The sequence below is a fragment of the Gavialis gangeticus genome, unplaced genomic scaffold (assembly GCF_001723915.1).
Source record: "Gavialis gangeticus isolate Ggan-Ray unplaced genomic scaffold, GavGan_comp1, whole genome shotgun sequence".
NCBI lineage: Eukaryota > Metazoa > Chordata > Crocodylia > Gavialidae > Gavialis > Gavialis gangeticus.
In genome coordinates, this window is record NW_017729032.1 from 54,942,976 (window position 1) to 54,963,480 (window position 20,505).

Here is a 20,505-nt window from a genome sequence, read left to right on the forward strand (position 1 = left end):
CAATCTTTGCAGGTTAGTCTAACTTGGCTAGGCTAAATCAGTTTGTAACTGCACAGACATTCCAGACACATAAGCACGTGCCTGCAGTGGCTCAGGCTAGAAGCTGAGGGGCGCTAGAGCAACCCTCCCTCCCTTCCATAGTGCTGAGCTGAGGGGGGTGTGGCCAGACCCGGTAAGGATGTTCTGATTAGGGAGGGGTCCCCCCTCCTCCTGACCAGTCCAGCAGTGAATTGATAACAGACTGTTTATCACCCCCAATTCAGTGTTTATCACCCCATTAAGAAAACAACAGAAGGATATTACCTGCTACCTGTTGATTCTGCCTTTGATCCATCTGCCACAGCATGGACAGTAGCCAGCATGTGGTCTACTAGCTAATGCTGTGTGTTTGTGTAAGACAGAGGGAATGGGAAGGGGAGGGAGGACCAGGGAGAAGCCAGGCAGATGCCTGCAGTCTCTGCCAAGCTCCAGCCAGGGAGCAGAGGGAAGGGCACTGGAGATGTGTTAGGGGTGCACGCAGATGCACATGCACCCCCTGAGATTGGCAGCACACCCCCTGCTATTGGCTGCTGCCAATGCTGGCAGTGGCATTTGTGGGTGGTTGCTGCTCACTACCCCCGCCCCCCGCTGACACTACCTGTGGCATCTCTGGGTGGTTGCCGACTGCCAGTTGGCGCTTGAGGCCCCCCCTCTCCCGGCCCCCCAACACCACTGCGGCCACCTGTGGGAGCTCCCTGCTCACCCCCATGCCCCCACATGGTTGCTGTGCCCCACCCCCCAGCCTCCAGGGGCATGCGTTGTTCATGGGGGAGGGGCCAATTCTGCTGTGGAGCAGAGAGCCCTGCCCAGCCCAGATTCCATCCCGGGATGCTGGGGGAGCCTGGTTTATCTTTAACCAGCAAGAGGTCTGGGACAGACATTGCATAAACTAGTTTGACCCAAATCAGTTAAGTCTGATACTACGTTCAACCAGGTTTATCTCAAACTGGTTTCAGTCATTTTCAATCTGGTTTATGTGCACTGAACATCTGTTCTGTTACAGGTTTAAACCAGTTTCTGATCACTTAAACCTCTTTATGTGTACTGTCTGTCCCTAGCCTGAGTGCTATCCAGGCCATGAACTTGGATCGCTCCTGCTGGAGCCCTGGGAGGCCCCCAGGATCCCAGGTGCTGGCCTCAATCTCCCCTACCCTACCTGGAGCAACTTGCCATGCGCCAGAGTATATGTGCAGGGGTGTTCCCTGGGGACAACTGACAGTGGCACAAATATGTGCCACTGCTATTTGTCCCAGGGGAATGCATGTTCCCACTTGTGGGGATGTGCCCCATGTGTGTTTACTTCCTACTTGGATGGAAAATAGCACCTATTTTACAAATGCTAAGAAAATTAATCCTCATTCCATACCTTGTAACTTAAGTAAATATCATCCTTACTCTACAGATGAGAAAACCAAGGCAAGGAGGTTAATATATTCTTGAGATGACACAGAAACAGTGGCACAGCCAGGGATAGCAGACAGGTACTTCTAGTTTTGAGTACCTTGCTTAAAGACTTGAATTCTAGATAGTATAATTTTTATATTGTGGTTTTTGAGGTCACAATCCCCACCTGGTTGTTGAGGTCACAATCCCCACCTGTATTGAAGGCTAACAGTAACAATATAGTTAATGGATAAAATGCTGTTTTGCAATAACGGGCTGTGTAATGTCATGGCAACATGTTAGGGAACAACCTGCTTGTGGAGGAAGCTAAGTGCTGAGGAAACAATATTCATTCCCAATCTATCAGCCTGCCTGGCATTTACATTAATGTCTCTTTACATTGACAAAACAAAGAAAATGAGAATCAGGTCCTTTATATTTAGCAGTTGAGTGCTGTCTAATGTTTCATCCCAAGCATTTGCTGGAAAACACAACTTTCTTCTCTGGCCCATATATACCTGGCAAGGTCTATGCAAGTGCCAACATACAATTTTAAAATTAGTGGTGGTGAAGTTTGGTTGCAGGTGCTTGCTTTGAAAATTATTGTGTTGCTGAAAAGTGTTAAGGACACATAATCATTGTTTAGCATCAAAGCAAAGTATGACCTTTGCAAGTGTTCTGCATTGGAAAATACATTCTGAACCAATTTGAATAAAATGAAGAATGGCATGATTGCTCATGATAGCCTAATGGGTATTACTACACATGCAGGAGGGAAAGAAAATTAAAAAGCTGCAGGCTACTGCTGTCAAACTTTAGGAATTTCAAGAGGTTTGAGTACAAAAGGCATGGTAAGCTTTAGTCCCATGAGACAGTCTTGCAAATTCCAAGTCACAGTATTAATGGATCTTGGCGTGTGATTGCTATAACTTATGCATGCAGCCATCTACCAACACTAGCATTAAGACTGCTACATGGGTATAAATGTTAGTGTCTAATGACAGTCCTAGCCTACATGTTTTTAGCATATTCTGAAAAACTAGGGCAACAATGGCTAGAACTATACAGACAGCTGTCACTGGGGAGCTCTGAATTGCACAAATCTAGTTCTTTGCAAGTTTGCTGAGATTTACTTGTGCCAACTTTCCCATTAAAACTTTCCATTGCCAAGCAATATTCTGTACGCTACATGATAGCAGACAGGAAGACTTGAATTCTGGATAGTATAATCTTTATGTTATTGCTGTAAAATACATAGACAGTTATAGGGCCCTTGCAATTGGAAATTAGAGGAGGTACAGGGGAACAAAAGCAAAATAATTAAAGACTAGAGAGATAATTCATTGGCAAACACTGAACTAAATAAGAAACAGGGTGCCATAACTCCCTAAAACATCGAATTGAATGAGGAACTGTTATGGAATTTTTCATTGACTTCAGTGGACAGAGCACATAACAGAGGCAATGACTAAATTAGGAAAAGCAAAGCTTAGATGACCAGTCAAGGGAAGTGTGCTAAAAGAAATATGAGCAAGACTGTTGAGGATTTGGAGCTGGTGAAGCCAGGACTCCATTGGTGATGCTGCCAATAATGACTTTGGGCCAATCACTTACTCTCAGTTTGAAATACTGAAAAATCAAAAGACTGCTCCCATTCCATGTGCCTAGGAGTGTTGGGAAGTTTGGTGCTACATACAAATACAAGGCATTATACCAAGAGAACTGCCTGAAGCCCTATTCCACTAGATATTTAGAATTAGACTGGAAACATGCTGGAAAAGACATTGTATAAAACTATCTTGCACTGACATCCTAATGAATAAACTAGATACTGATACAGATAGTTTAATTTCCAAGAATCTGATGTTCCTATATTTTTTTGTGACTGCTACTAAGTTTTTAAAAACAGTTTTATTTAAATGCTCTCTGGGAGCACAGGAAGTCTCCCAAGCCAGGAATAATAATGCCTTAAAGAAGGTTTTCACTTACCAGTAGATTCTCAGGCTTGATATCCCTGTGTACAATGTTCAAGCTATGAAGATACTTGATGGCACTGGCCAGATTGTATAGCATCCCACTAGCATCCCGCTCTGTATATTTGTTAGTGGAGGTAATGGCATCAAAAAGGTCTCCTCCCTGAAACAGAATAATTGTGGCAAGTTAAAAACATCTTATTGGGCACAAGAGCACAGCTAATCAGCTTCAGGGGAAGTGAGCAGCAGTATGCATAGCAGAGCAAGGGTGGGCAATAATTTGGACCCATGGACCACATAGAGAGTTTTGGTGAGCTGTTGCAGATTGGGTCAGTATGCACCCCTCACCCCATCCCCTGTACAACAGCTCACCAAACTCTCTAAGTGGCCCTCTTCTGTCCTCCTGGCCATGTGCCCTGACTGAATGGGTCCTGCCTGGTCTCAATGGAGACCCTGGGATTGTGGGGTGGTGACAGTGTAGGGCTGGGGCCCAAGGAAGAGTTGCAATTCACTCTGTGCATGCCCCTGCCTGCAGAACCAGAGCCCATTGAAGGAGTGCATGGACAGCGGATCATGGCTCTGCTCCATGCCCAACTGAGATGAGGCCAAGGGCAGGTGGGGAGCAGCATCCAGGAGTGGGATGGGTGGGCAGGTGGGGCCAGGGCTGGGATCGCAGGGCCCTAGCCCTTTCCTGTCACCACCTTGCAATCCCAGGATCTCCGTGGAGGCCAGCCAGGACCGGCGTGGGTAGGGTACATGGCGAGGTGGACATGATGGGAACACAGGTGGGAGGGGAGCTGCGTCAAGGGCCAGAGTTGGGATCTTGGGGTGGTGACAGTGCAGGGCTGGGGCCAAGGCAGAGCCACAGTCCACTCCCTGCATGTCCCTGCCCACAGAATCCGCGCTTCTTGCAGCAATGTCCAGGCAGTGGATTGTGGCTCTCCCCCAGCCCTGTCCCATGCTGTCACCAGCCTGTAATCCTGCCCTGTGATCCCAACCTTGCCCAACTGTCCTGCTCCCAAACATGGTTCCTCACCTTCCTGGCTTCCCCGTCCCATCCACCCACATGCACTGCCCACGTGGGTCCTGCCCCCGGCAGTGGGTGTCGGGCAGACTCACTAGAGTGCCCAGGCAGCGGGGCTGGGTCCATCAGCAGCTGGAAGGAACCACCACTGCTGGGGCTGCCAGCAAGTGAGTCCAGCCACTGCACCCCTCGGCTCTGCTGCACGCCTAGGGGCAATAGCGCCTGGGCTGGGCAGGGCAGGACTGAGGGACCTACCACAGGCCAGACAAAATCCCTCGGCAGGCTGGATCCATCCTGTGGGCCGTATTTTGCCTACCCCTGTGGTACGGGTAGCCAGAGATTCCTCCAAACTACAGAGGTGTGGTGGTGTGGTGCTGAGATTCCTTCTAGTTAAGGAAAGCAAGATACTTCCCTATCAGGAATGGTCAAATGGTTTTGAAGATATTTAGAATTTAAGCCAAAACTAGCTCTCTGCCCAAAACAGACAGACATGTATTGATGAGAATCTCTTTCAACTTCTCAAGAAGTGTTGAAAACATTTATTTTAGAAACTACTCTCCTTACGGAATGTGTTGAACTTTCCAGGTTTATTTTCCTTTTTTAAATCCTATTATAAACTCTGCTGATCCCACCAAAAATATGACAGTTTTGCTTGAAGACATTTGGGATGGGTTTGTATTACCCTTTGTAAATCTAAGTGGCAGTTTTCCAGACACACAGTATTCGTTTTGGCACTTAAACAGAGTTTGTGATTCTATCACCCTCTATTACGTCTACTGTGGAGATATGCGAGTGTATGTATGTATCCTGAGCCTTCACAGCAGGCAGTACACTGGCCTTACAGCAACAATGCTACCTACGCACACCAACTGCACACATGTAAGTCATGAAACTGTATCCACACAAAAAACAATGACTAGAAGGGGGAGTGCCCTTCCATATTTTAGCACTAAGAGCTGAATGATTAAGATCTCCTACCCAGGAGTTCTGAATTATATGCTTCCCCCTTGCCAACAGCAAGTTTGAATCTGTGTCCCTCCAAATGCTCAGCATAGTGTGCCAACCACCACACTAGGGTTTTTTAGGCATTACCTAGTGCCTTCTCCTGCACTCCTTCTAAAGCTGGCCCTTAGGCTGGCAAGTGCCAGTTTGGGAGGAGGAACACAAGCCAGACAATATGAGACTCAGTGAAATGGTAGTTGCTCTAGAAGGAAGTAGACCCTGGGTTCTAGTCTAGACATTTGCTCAACAATGGGACAGAAAGTTTCCTGGTATTCTCCATCCATTTTATCCAATGACAAGTAAAAGCAAAGTGTGGTGGCTCAGCTTCAAAAGGAGTGCCAAAGAGGGGCTTGTATAATGCCCTTCAAACCTGTGGTCAGCTGGTTAGAGCACTTTGCTAGAATGTTAGGCAGACACTAGTTCATGTTTGTGCTGCACAAGTAGGTTTTAAAACCCAGTCCTTCCACTTCTTGAGTGCTCTAACTGCTCAGGTATGGGGGCTCATCACATCTGGGAACAGTAGTGATTATGTTCATCTCTTCATGGCTGGCACTAAAAACATTTATATACAGTCATGGGAATTAACAAGTTAAGTAACTAGTTAAGGAAGCTAAAGAAATGGTTAACTTTTAACTTTAACTAGTTACAAAAAAGGTTAACTTTAACTTTTTTAAAGTTAAAAGCTAAAAAAAAAAGAAATCTGTCTTTCCCAGAGTTTTTCCTGACACAGCCACTCTCTAGGACTTACATGGAACAATATTTCTTTATTGAAACTCTAGGACTTCTTGTTTGACAGAGAGTAGTGTGCCTTCCTATGAGAAATAGTCTCTGAAGCACTACAAGTCCCAGAGTTCCTTAGTTCATGCTGGCATTTTCTGTGCATTTGCAGAAGTCAACAGGTGTACTTTTCATCTGTGAGAAACTTATCCGAGATGTCACCTACTATGAAAAAAACTATTCATCCGTTATAACACAAGTATTCCCTCATCTGCCCATGTACAGTGATTGTTCAGTAGTGGGGGCTTAGTTTTGCAAGACAGCAGAGGAAAATTGTCAGATGTAAATTTTGAAATGCATATTTAAACAGCTTTTGCTATGCGACTGAACATTCTTTTTCTCATTTAAACTGATTTTCACATTTCAGTCTAATTTTGATTTTCAGACACTTTCATTATTTCTAATTCAGATGTTTTTCATACCCTTTTGTTGCCTTTTGAGCAATAAAAAGTTGTAACAACAGAGGTTTTCTGTGGAAACAGCTTCCATTTGTCACCTGGCAATGAATATCTCCTTTCTGTTATTCTGGTATACCTGTATGATGTATTGACTTTTACAAAGTACTTCATATGGAAAGGATGAGAAGATTCTAACATTGCATAGGTACTGGTGAATTGTTATCCTGAAGACTGTATGACAAGTATAACATTGTTTTCAGGTAGAGCAGGGTGAGTTCCGAGTAAATTAACGTGCTTCTGTGGGCTTATGGAAAAGAAACCCACTCATTGCATTTGAAAATGAAAAATGATGCTAAGAGGCAATTCACTGTGTTTCATGCATTTCTCACAAATCAAGTTAACTTTTAACTAGTTACTTTCTTTCTTACTTATCTTTTAACTACTTGAAAGTGGAAATATTTAACTTTTAACTCAAGTTAATTTTAAAGGCTGCTGACTTTTATCTTTAACTAGTTATATTTTTTATAAACTTTTCCCACGAGTGTTTATATATTTATTGCAACCACATATGCATCTCTGTGATCCTTCCTGTACCATAATGTAACATGGCATCCAAACTGGCTGAATACCACCTCTGAAGAGGAGAAAATAAAATGAAAGGAATAAACGAAATGAGAGAAAGTGGTATTCCATGACATGAGGGGACATTTTATTTTCTTCATTACCAAGCTGTAAGGCAGACAGCAAATTGCATTGTCTTGCCAGAGATGAGCTGAAAAGAAAAAAAAAAAGTACGGAAGTGCTCTAAGAGGGGCTGAGAGAATAGGAGAAACCCTGGTTCAGTGAAGAGGGTAAGGCCAAGCAGAGAAAAATAAACTTTAAATGGATACTATGCAGAAGATTTGGGTCACCAGCTGAAACCAGAGCAGGTTCATTGAGGAAATCCAGATCCCATTGGAGCTGAAAAGGAGAGGGAACCAACTCTGCAAAAAGATGGAAAAAGATGGGAAAAGACAGAAAAAAAATAAGCCCACTTGCATACAGCAGCAAAAAATGAAGCAGAGGGATTTTAAAAAGATTTAAAAAAAAAATTTTTCTATGGGTGATGGAGAAGAGTTTTCCATAGTTCCAACTTTGCCAACTCTCACAATTTTATCGCAACTCTCATGCTGCGTGATACTTTTCTTAAAGTTTCAGCTTGTGAGTCACAAGAACCTCTTCTTTCATTGGAGGATGCAGGGAGAAAAGTTAGCTTCTAGCCTTTACAGGTGCAGAGAGGAGCTAGAAAAAGATCCTGTCTAGGACAAAAATAAAAAATAATAAAAAAGAAGGCCTATAAAAAAGCAAAACATTTAAGAAATGAAATCTCACAACTGCTTAGCCTACCTGATGTTTTGGGGATCTGACTAAACATTGTTGCACTATTGGGACTGGGAGTATCCTAATATCTAAAAAAATTTGCTGATTATACTCAGTATGGGTGAAATGCAGATGCTGTTTTGAGTAGCTTTGTGAAACATCACACATTCTCAACTAAAGCACTGAATTCCAGCCACAATTCCTTGTCTACAATATGGGGGACAAGACATAGGATGAGCTAATAACATTAGGTCCTAGTGCAAGATGAGAAGGATATGAAACAATGAAGAACAGAATGACATTTGTTTGACTGGAAAATCTGAGTAACTGCCACAGTGCCAGAAAGCTGAGCAAGAGTACTGACTACAACACAGGGAAGTTCAATCAAGATGCTTACAGAGAAATAAAAGTAGAAAACCTAAGTAATTCTGAAAAATTGGTGTACAATACCTCTGCAGTCATGTGAAAATGAACAAGCTGCTGAAGGCCAGAAATATCTGAAAAAGGTATAAGCCCATGTACTTTTGTGGAGACCTCCAAAAACAGAAGATGTGGCACAGGGGATTTAAAGAGAGAGAGAGAGAGAAAGAGAGAGAGAGAGAATGAAAGAGGAGAGATTCAGCATGTGATTATGATATGCTGGGCACATCTACACATGTGCTTTACTGTGCAGTAAACTAATTTACTGCACAGTAAAGTGTCACCATCTATACATGCATGGTAGTTGGGCTGGTATTGTCTAATTTACAGTGCTGTTGAATAGTCCTTTCAGACACAGCTACTATCCAGTGGTGGAGTAAATTACTGTGCTTAACCACACATGTACATAGTGACATCAGGATTAGTTAACTCTAGCTCAAATTGTGCCAGTTTAGTCTGTTGTGTTAACTGCACTTGTAAATGCACCCACGCTGCTCCCAATCTAGTAAGCAGCATCTTGCTAAACAGATTGGACTCAGTGAACAAGTGGATTCAGCAACAAATTTAAGAGATCTGCATCCTGCAAAGGTAAAAGAACTTGTGACAGAAGGCAAAGTTTAGCTAGCTCATTGACAGGATACAAATTAAAATACTCCAGCAAGGATTTATTCTAATTCTGGGTTTTAAAAATCCAGCTAAATAAAGGATTTGCAGATAATCAATGGCAAATTTGGACTAGAAAGGAAACCTTGTTTCAGCTGGTGAGTCTGATCAACGTTTTTTGAATGATAAGTCAGGGTCTCAGGGGAAACCTGACTTCAAGAATATGGAAAACCAGGAAAAGGATTAAACTAGATGTAGTGAAAGAGGATGGGGAAGCAGAATGGGCCAAGCTTAAACCCAAAGATAAGACTAAAGGAAGGAGACCAGATCTTTAACAATTTTAGAAGGGATATTTAACCTCATGCTTCATGGCTTCAGCCCACCTCTGACTTCAGTGGCAGAACTAGGGTGGAGTACCTGTGCTAGCCACCAACTTGGGAGAACAAGAAATGTAAAAAAATGGCCACCACCACAGCCATACTGGTGGCAGCAGCAACATCCAGAAATCTCCACTGCCCTTGTGTGAGGCAGCTAACCCAGGTTTCCAGCCACATTGTTACCTCTCTGAATTTTTCAGATTAGGATGAAAAGGCCAAATAAAAAGGGAAAATTAACTCATCTCTGTCTTGGATGAAGGTCTCAGAGGAAACCCTCTGGAGCATCTAGTACTGGCCAGTGTTGGAGACAAAATACTGAGTAGGTGACCCAGTATGGCAATACTGGATCCTACATGTGTGCAAGAGATCAGACTAGTGTTTCTTCCAACTCTAATTCTAATTCCTATGGTTTATGCTCCTGAATCCTAGATCCTTATAAGGAATAACAATTACACCAGCCAGGAATCTGGCCCACAGAGAAGATTATTAAGTCTAAGATATAAGGAGAAAGAAAGACAAGTATCTTAAGTCAGAGAGAGAAAGAGAAACACAAGGTATAATGTTGGAAGAAAAAGGAAGAAAAAAAAAGGGAAGCCTAAACCCAAGAAAGGAAAACAAAACAAATGCATGGTACATTGATAGAAATTCACCTGAATATGAGGCAGAATAATCTTCTCAGTGGTGGCATTCAAATGCCGTAAGTTGTGCCCTCATTTAAAAAAGTATATTAGTTGACCTTAGGATCACAGGAAAGTAGTACTGGAAGGGACCTCCCATAAGGCACAACCAAAAGTGACAATTTTTGCCCAATCTGGCCCCTGAAAGCACTCTACAGCCACGACCAGACACAAGTGCGTGGCTTCAGAGTGCTTTAAAAGGGCCTGAGGTGGGGGTGGACTTGAATCCACACTCACCCTCTCCCCCCGCAGTGCACCTGGGGAAACCCCAGAATAGATCTCCCTTCCCTGCCTTCTTCCTCTCCCATCTTAAGCTAGCAAGGAAGGTGGGAGAGAGGGGGCAGAACTAGGGAAAGAGGTTGGGACTATCCAACAGTTAATGTCTGTTGGCTCAGGAGGATTGATCTAATTCATGGGGTTTTCTGTGCAGTGCTGCAAGTTAGATCCAGGAGCTGTATTTCTGTCTGCGCCTATGGTAATGCAGTCCAGCTCTCTGCTCAAGACAGGAGCATCCTTGACTAAACCATGACAGCCAACACTCTGTCTAACCTGCTCTTGAAAACTTTCAAGGATGGAGATTACACAATTTCTCTACATAGTCTGTTCCAATGTTTGATCACTCTCATACTGAAAAAGTTCTTCCTAATCAATCTAAATTTCACTTTTTTCAGCTTGAGGCCATTGCTCCTAGTCATATCCCCTATAGCCACAGAGAAAAGCCTATCTCTCTCTTCTCTGTAATCGCCCTTCAGGTATTTGAAGACTGTTATCAAATCCACCTCCTTAATCTTCTCGTCTCCAGACTTTCCTCATAAGTCTTGCTTCCTAGGTTCCTAATCATTTTTGTTGCTCTGAACTGGACTCTTTTCCAACTGTCCACATTCTTCTTGAAGTGTGGGGCCCAAAAATGGACATAGTAGTCCAGTATTGTGGCCTTTTTTGATACTGGATTAGTGTTTCCTCAGCTGAATGATGTGCTGTAAAGCATCTAAAGAGTTAATAGAGGCAACATGATATGAGGCAGAGATGTTTTCAAAATTTTCTCTGAAATATTAGTGGTTCTGTAACCTGCCAACTTCTGCCTAGCTTATTTACACAACAGGTCACTATCTATTATTTTGGCACAAGGGACAAGTTTAAGAATGCAATTCCAGCCTTACCCCTAATTCTCTCTCTCTCTTTTTTAATTAAATCAGACTAACAGCCTTTGAATGTAGTTTTTATAATCACTGCACAGAAAGCAGCAAGTTTGTAAATTCAGTAGCCAATTTATATATTTATTACCTTGTTATGTAAATGATATAATCTATCTTTTCTTCTGCAAAAGTGAAATCATATTCCTGAGCAGTAGGGGAAATGCTATAATAAATCTTGCTTGTTAAATTGACCAAACCCATGTTATGTTTGAATAATAATTTTGTTTCGTTGTGTAAAAAGGCAAAGTGCCAGCGACCAGATCTTTGCTTCTTTTTATAAGTGCTGCTTGCAGTGTGTTTATATTTGTATTTATGAAGTGCATTTTCTTACACTTCCCCAAGCAGTGAATGACATGCCTGCCATGAAGTGAGAGCAGCACTTGCAGCAGCTATATATGTCAAACATGTTACTGCCAATTAATGCAAGGTGGTATTAACTGAAACTCTGCTCTACAATATTGAGCCTTTTCTTCTTGAATTTCTTTCCTGTCTGTGAGCTTGATTTAAACTCAGGTCTTCAAAAGTCAGTCAATAACAGATGGTTAATCAATTCTAACAGCACATGCTGTGAAATGAAAACAGTCAGCAATTGTTGAATTAACAATTAATAACTTTCCAGAAAGACTTTCCTTGATGCATGCTGAGTACAGCATAACAAGGTTTTTTTCCCCCCAATTAAATATTAGTGAATGGAAGAGAGATTCAGGGAAATAAAATTAACGTCTAATTAGGACAGTTCCTTTATTGCCCCTCTCCTTTCCCTCATATACAAATCAGGAATTTATTCAATCAATGTGCTCTAGGAAATTCGGACTTCATCTAACGTCTTTGAAAAAACCTCTTAAAACATGAATATTGTCACAACTAAAAAGAAAAGAAGAGGCAAACCACAGAAGTAAATATCGCACCATGTGTAGAAACCCTTAAGAATGAGAGTCTCTCAATAGGTGGATGCTTTCTCCATTGGAGAGAGCAGAGAGACAGTGAAAAGAAAACAGATTTTCCCAGGAAGTGATTAAAATGGCCTTTTCTCTTTATAAAACTCTTTTAAGTTATACCTTTTTTGCATGTTTTCAGTTTACTACCTCCTGGTTTAGCTGACCAGAAAGTGGATTATAACTTCTTTTTTAAAAAATGCTGCAGCATAGCAGATATTCAACCGTGAAGTGACAATGGTAGTGTACAAACATTTTCTCCCAGGAGAGTCACGGGTCTCCCAAAAGATACCATGAGTGTATAGATGTTTTTCTCCCACAGTAAAAATGGCCAATCTGGGAGAAAAAAAGAAGCCTGGCAGAACCAGGGTTAAGTCACTATCAGAAGAGTTGTTCCTGGGAGAGCGAATGTCTATACATGCTGACAATGCAGTCTGACCATGTTACCCAGTCATGTCTGCCCTATGCACTGCTGTCATCTGTTGTCAGACAGAATAAGGGAGCCTGCAGAGCATACTGAGATGTGTGCACAGAACCCCCACTGGCTGCACAGTATCAGCACAGCAAGCTCTTCACTCTTCAGGGCCTCTGCATTTGAATGTGTGAACCTGGCCCTGGGTAAGTTTTTCTACTCCGAGAACAAAACTAGGAGAATTCTCCCAGAATATTTAGGCTGTATACACACATTCAAATAAATTGCGTCTTTAAAACCCGAATGGATGCAGGGTGCTGCTGGGGCTAGAATATTTCAACAACTCACATGCTTAAAGCAAATTTGGGCATTTCTATACTACACTGTAGACCACTGGTGCACATATTGTCAGTGGTTGTCAAGCATCAGGTTGGACAAGGTATGGCCCACAATTGGTGCTTGATCAGCACACCAATTAGAAGAGACCATTCTGGACTGCAAAAAAAAGTTCCTTCATTGGACACCAGCAACCAAGTTACCTTTGGGAACCATGCAATGCACAACATCAAAAAGACAAGATGGTTGAAGCGAAGAAAGAGACAGCAGGGCTTACTGTGCCTCTGGTGATCATTAGGCACAGTCTGCATTGTGGGTACAGAGATTGCACTTATTTGCTTTCTGTTAAGTTGCAAGTTCATGGTGTTACATTCAGTCCAGTGCCTGCCTGTTAAGAACATGGAAGGAAAAGAAGAGTACAAACTTCCAATTCTAATATAGTTGGGAGGCAGTGAAAGTCTTTCTACAGACCATTAAGAGTCCTTTAGAGCTTAAGGGCCAGTGTGGGGTTTGTACACACAACTGACTGACATGCTAATATTGTTGGCATAATATTGAGAAATTATATCTTAAAATTTAGACCTAAACATTTAAATTATTTGGTTTTCTGCCCCTGGGTAAAACAGCAGTTTCTTCCTCAGTTCCTCTGTGCCTGGCATTTTTTCAGAGATGTGTAATTTAAATGAACTACTAGCTAAATTCTAAATACATACTTCTGATCATCTATAACATATTGGCCAGGAAGAACCTGAGCTTGACTTTCAAACTCAAGATTGAGTTTGTAATGGTGGCACCTAGGGAAAAAATCTTTGCTCTTATAAAAAGAATATGCTTGATGTGGAAATCATCATGAAGACCTAAGAATACAATGCTGGTTTTCAAAGTTATTTTTCAGAACAGAACCACAGTTTAAACAGCAGCTTTTTAAAAAAATCTCCATTTAAATCAAGCTAAAAAGGCAGGCTTGATGAAGGGATAACATAATGAAATTGATTCAGATGTTACACGGGAAGCGTAAGTTTGACTTACTCTGTGCTTTATCAGAGGAAATTAAGTTTTTATACTGGTATTTAGAAGTTCTTAAATCAAATATTTCTGATAGATTTAATGGTATAACATAAGGCCCTTTTTTTCTGAAATGGGGAAATAAGACTGGTAAGCCCCAAATTACTGTTTATAGAGTACTTTCTGACACAGTAATCTAAAAGACTTGTGGATCAGTTACTCTGAGCTCATCTAGCACATTCCCAGCTTCAGAACTGTGTTAGAAAAAACTAAAGGAACAATTATTTTCCTCATATTGTTTTGTAAACAACCTCTGCAGGTCCTAGTATGATTTCATGTGTGAAAAGAGGTGGTCCATCTACTCAGTAAAGTAAGAGAAAGTGTCTACAGTTTTAACATGTACTATGACTGAAGATGACTGACACAATCCTGAATCCTGGCCTGGGATAAATAAGTTACCTCCTTCAAAATACTCACCTTCACCAGCTCCATGACAAGGTACAACTCAGTTGGCATGTCCATCTCCTCAATCAGAAGAACAATATTGGGGTGTTTGACTCTTCTTAAAATAGATACCTCATTCTGGATCATGTGTTCCTGCCAGACAGCAAATATTTTAAATGCATATGAATTAGTGAGGGAAAAACAAACAAGAAACCCCTTTGCTGCAGCTGCACAAACTACTGCATAATCTACTGTTTTTGTTTTAATAGATTTTTTGGAAGTTTTTTAAAGTTGTAAATGGTGTTTATAATGATGTGGAACATGTCTGACAACTACATCACTCTAATGAAAGAGGAAAAGGAAAGAGAGGAGAATGAAGAAAATGAAATGGGGAAGGCAGACCGGTTTCCATTGCATACAAAATGTTGATGATGAAAAATCTTAATTTCTTTTCTAATGTAAAACATATTTTCAAATCAATTAAAAGTACAGCAGTTTATCCCAAAAGCCCTAATTATAGAATTATAAAAAACAGCAATAATTCAGTAGTGTAATGATATATAGTATATATAATAATTATTTTGCTATTTTCCCTATCATCTAAGGCCATGTGTGGAGGAAATGAGAGGTGTGTGTGTACAACACTTTAAAGTGGGTTAAATGCTTTTGCACCGCTTTAATGGTGTTGGTGTTTGCATGCCTCGGTGGTGTATTGAACATTAATTCCAGCAGCTGTCAGAAATTCAGCAGCATAATGCACCTTAAATGACTTGGGGCACAGCAAACTAAAATTCCTTTGAGTTTTAGTTTGCTAACCCTACAGCCGCGGAGTGAAGAACTGGGCTCTGTGCAGCTCTGTGGCTCTGCAGGAAGCCCTGCAGACAGCTTGGTAGGAGCACAAGGAAAGCAGGCTCCACCCAGGAAAAGCAGCATGATCTTCCCCCACCCCCCTCAGAGCCTGCCTGCTTGCCTGAGCAGCATGGGGGCCCGGTGCTTCCCTCTGCAGCTACAGTGCTCCCCGCAACTGCCCAAGCCAGGTGCCTGCAGGTGGGTGATGCCTGAGGGGCCACTGCCAATTCCATGGAGGGAAGAACCAACCCACCCACCTACAGTCCAGGGTCCACTCCGCCTGCTGGCAGCTCGCCCTTCCCTCCCTGCTGAAGAGGCAGGTAAGTCAGCAGGGTGTGTGCCTGACACAGGGATTTAATCAGCCCTAAATAGAAGCCGTGTTTTTTAAAAACCACTGCTTGAATTTAGGGCCTCTGTTTCATCCACATACACCCCAGGACCACAGAACCTCGATGCTTTAGTTAAAACAAATGAATATGTACACCCACACCCCAGCTTAGCTAAATGTTGAATCAAGTAAGCACATCTTGCATGGTACTCTGCAGACTAACAGGCTTTCTGCTCTGCCTAGGACAGAGCATTCCAAAGGCATGTGCCGTCCACTGAGAAGAGTTGCCAGGATAGTTCAAATACCCAGAACTTCCCAAACTGATGTTCACTTTCAAAACAGGATGTCAATCTCTCAGGGTGAAATTACTCATTAGAGTTAGCAGCTGCTAATTGTGAAGAATATTAGTTACTGTTAAGCTTAACACATGCTAATGATCAGTCACACTAACTTGCATTGATCAGACCTGCCACAAGATGGCTGGTGACCAGGGGCATGGCTAAGGGCTGTAAGTCTGCTCTGTGCCTGCCCCATTCACCAACTCTCTATCCACACTATAGGCTTGGGGGGGCGGGAAATAGAAGGAAAAGGGACCCCCGCACCACTTGGATCACCTCATGCCTCCACCCCCTGATCATGCCCCTAATCAGCCCCTTCATCCCCAGATCATTGCTTTGCCATCCCAATCAGCCTGAAAGCTGTGGCAATGGAGAGTCCCACTCCTTGCCTGCTTCCAAGCTCTTTGCAGTCTGCATCATGCCCATGCACCCAGATCCAGCCCCCACCGTGCTCTGCAGCTTCCTAGAAGCTTCTTTCCCCCTCCACTTATTCCCCCCTCCCCATTCAGTTGCAGAGCCCAGCAGGGGCTGTATCCAGGCATGGGGTGGGGGGGGGCAGTAGTGGAAGCTACAAGGAGCCCAGGAGAAGGCAGAGAGGGGGAACCCCTCACTGCCACCACCACCATTCTTGGGCTCATTGAAGTGGTAGAGTAGTGATTGGGGGAGGGGGAGAAGGGTGGAGGGGCCAATGGTAAGCAGAGGGGATGATTGGGAGGGCAATTCAGGGGCAGATCAGGTGACTGGCACAGTTGGGAGGTAATCTGGGAGTGGAGGGGAAACTTTGGGGGTGGAAGGAGCCTGGCATCTCCTTGTCCACCCACCTTCTGCCTCCCTCTGTTCTCTCCCTCTTCTCCCTCTACTCCTGCCCTCCCTTCCCACTTCCCCATTCCCCCATCCTCCTGGTCCCCCTGACTCTCCCTTTCCCCTCCCTCGCAACTTACCCTCTCTCCACTCAGCTCCTTCCCAGCTGTCAGTCCTTGATGAAAGCTAGTCCATGCTTGGAGTGGTGCCTCCTGGGATATTGGAGGACCACAAATTGATGATTTTATCCCAGGTGAAAAGCCAGATATTAACTTAACTTGAGCTAGGTAGCATAGCACAAAGCTAATCCTTGCCTAAAGTGGAATAACTTTAAGATGTTTGGGGGGCAGGTAGCCCTTGTCAACGAGCCTTAATGTGTGATCATTCACGTTTTAAGCGCACTTAACGTGGTCTAACTGTAACATGTAATCTCACCCTCCAAAAAAAACCATTTTGCTAGAAATACTTTGAGCCCTTATTTGATCTTTTGAACTTACTTTTCCTCTACATTTACTTTTTTTGATGATTTTCAGAGCATATTCTCTACCAGTTGACCTGAGGAGAGAAAAATTCAACTTTCAGTCATGGTGAACATTTTTTCCCCAGCAGATTCTGTTTTTGCCATTAAAGTAACTGTTTGCCAAACTTAGCAAATAACTTCAGCCAAAGAAACTGAAAAGAAATCTTGAAAAAGGCAAAACATTTCAATATCTTCTAAGTTGTTTCATTTTTTTAGTTTAAAATGATATTGGATTAATAATTTTTCTTTAATTTAATTAAAAAAACCCAAAGTATGTTATCCCTGGAGCATTAAAATAAACGCTTTGTTTGAGTTAAATGAAATTTTTTTTAAATAAATTTTGTTCTGATGATTTTGTAAAGTTAGTTTTACTTATGACTGCTAAATTAAAAAATATATAATCTGAATAATTTTGAAAGGCATAACAAGTATATGGCAATCCTGTAGCGTTTCAAGATAATGTTGCTAGTGAGATAAAACAGATTAATAAAGTCTCGGGGCATACAGAGATGATAGGAACAGTCCATAAGGGCATATAAAATATAATTTTAGGTTTTAATGCCCTTGAGGTAGCTATTAGAAATGAACATCTATGATCACTAATAATCCAATATTTATTGCAAAGTAGTTATGCACTCAATTTGTTAAAAAACTAAATGTAATAATGTCTTTTTTAAAGCAAGTTACAACTCTGATTCTGATGGTTAACAGAGCTGATCATGAAACTCCATTTACCCAGCTCCAGTTTCACTAGAAACATGAAATGGAGATCAGAAATTAAAGTAAAATACCTTTCTAGAAAGTATTGCTGTTTCACAATAATGCTCTAAACGTAACTTGCAGTACACTGTCCTTACATAATTACTTTAACATGCTATTGGTTAAAAATAAAAAGTAAAAATCATCTCTAAAATTTCACACAGCAATTGCTACATTCTTCATCAAGTGAAACACAGTAACATTGAGAAATGCTAGAAGTGCATACCGTCTGCTGCCAAAAAAGGGTGCTCTGCCTGCCAAGTGGAAACATAAGTGAGTCATGAACTGAAAATATTGTTTTAAGGGACTGCTTGGACACTTTAATTGCCATACTGAAATATGCAGATATCTCTTAGTAATGGCATAATGCTGGAGTATTCATTTTGGGATGTATGGGAACATTTATAAAAGTGCAAAAAGTGACAAACTTAGTTGCAGTTGAGTTCTAAAATCAGTAGGCTCCTCAAATAGACTTTAAATTATTATACAAATTAAGAAAATGCGTAATAAGTAAATTCTGGATGATGTTCATGTCTTCAAAAGTACAGCTTGTCTATTAAAGGCCCCAAGAAAATAAAAAACAGGAATACCATAACATCCATGTTTTCCCCACTAGAGGGCTTCATGCTACAACTCTGAGAAATGGGCCACTCTTAGCCCTGAGGTGGCCTTGATGAGGATGCACTTATTCCAAGTACATACATGTGAACAAGATAAGGAACAGATAGAGATATTTACAGTGTAAATTTCTTTTTGGAATATGGGAGGAGTGGGGCACAGGTGGGATGTGGGAGTAACTCAGATGCCTAGGGTTAAATCTCAGGTAAATGTAATTATTCATTGCCAGTTAATAAGATTGTTTGACTGCATTTTGAATGCTTTCTTTCTGTCACAAGAAGGGGAATTAAATGCTCTGTGGTGGTTCTATAGACTGTTTACTCTGAAATACTGGAAACATTAAATAGCATGGAAATATGAAATTTTGCAAATCTCTGAAAGTTAGAAAACTAACATGTCTGATAACATACTTGAAAGACACATTACTCATCTAACTGAAACAAAGAGATAACAAGCAGATGACAACATCCCTTTTTCATTTGGCAAAAAAGAAAACAGAACCTAGGAAAATGCAAATAATTATCCTATTTCTCCTTATTAGCTGTCCAGGTACAGGCTATCCCAACCATTGTAACGTTGGTGGCTTACAGACCTTTCACTGGACATTCAGAACAATACCAGATACTCACAGTGAGACGAATGTTATTTCTTGCTCTTTCTTGAGCAGCAAAAAGTTGCAGTGCAAAGTAGGAAATAGTGATTATTGCTTTATAAAAGTTTATAATGATGGTACAAGTACCTGGTATATTCCTTGACTTTTGATTAATTAAAATAACCCACCCCAATAAGGGGCTCAGTGCTTCTTTCCTTGAACACTCTAAGATCACACGAAGTCCAATGAAAATTTTGGTGTGCCTGGAATGTGGGATCATGTTCATAATTATTTGTATAGAACATATATGCATGCATCTGAATAAATAATACATTATGTATGATAAATTGGAAATATGTAATAAATACTATGTATGAAGTCCTCCTGAAGGGCTTAAGAAGGGTAAGCCAATCCTAGCCTAGTGGTAGTTTTTAACAGATCAAAATATCATTTTTGAAATTCTAATAGGACACAAGCAAGGAGAGCTTTCTATCAGTAGGAAAGGGAAATTCCCCCAGCTCCCTGGAGTTTACCTGCAAATGCCTGAGGTATCGGACTTTAAACTTAGGGCTTCGAAATGACAGTTTAGGTCCTTTCGGAAGGTGTTTTTAATTTATTAGTTTGACTGTTTCTTGTTTCCTAAACTCAATGACGACTTGGGTATCCAATGTTACAGGGGGATACATATAAGGAATATTAACAGTTATTTTCTAATCCTCAAAATATTCCTAAAAATGTCTCTCATACACACCCATGGAATATACATGAAGATGTAGTCTGGAGGTTTATCAACCCTCAGCCAGACCACTGAATCATATATTCCCCAAATAAAGGGCAGGGGTAGTTACGTTTCCTAACTCTTCTCCTTTCCTCTCCTTAAGGGGATCTTGACATGGGTAAGAGCCACAGGACACAAAACTTTCAAGAAGTGCATGCCCTGAAGTCAGTGATCTGTGCACAGCACCTCAGTTCAAATAACACTTTGTCACTGAATGCCTTCTTGAAATAAACCATAAGCAAGAACTGAAGAAAAAAAATAAGTGATGAACAGAGGGAATGAAAAGAGTGTTTATATTTAACTACTACTGTCTCTGCAGGGGTTACATTTAAATGCCCTGAGAATGGCATGCAGCTCACAAGCCAAGAGATGACCACCATTGTTATAGAGTATTCAATACATAGAGAACAGAGTTTATTAAAGATATCTTAGAAGGGCTGATGTTTAACACTCCTTCATGGTGTAGCCAGTTCTAAAATTACTGTTCAGCACCACTACATACATGCCCGTTAGGACTGTGCAAAGCTTCAGTCCCTGATTCAATTTGGCAGAGATTCGGCCC

General features: G+C 41.7%; 1 protein-coding gene across 3 annotated transcripts in view; it reads right to left on the minus strand.

Annotated features, from left to right (window-relative positions):
• DCLK1 (doublecortin like kinase 1) overlaps positions 1 to 20,505 on the minus strand; it is a 554,864-nt gene that overhangs the window by 55,172 nt on the left and 479,187 nt on the right. For all 3 annotated transcript variants that reach the window (XM_019524465.1, XM_019524467.1, XM_019524466.1), the window contains 3 exons: positions 17,174 to 17,231; positions 14,394 to 14,513; positions 3,412 to 3,558 (listed from right to left, as the gene is read on the minus strand). In XM_019524465.1, the coding sequence (XP_019380010.1) occupies positions 3,412 to 3,558; positions 14,394 to 14,513; positions 17,174 to 17,231 (325 nt within the window). The remainder of the gene's footprint in view (positions 1 to 3,411; positions 3,559 to 14,393; positions 14,514 to 17,173; positions 17,232 to 20,505) is intronic.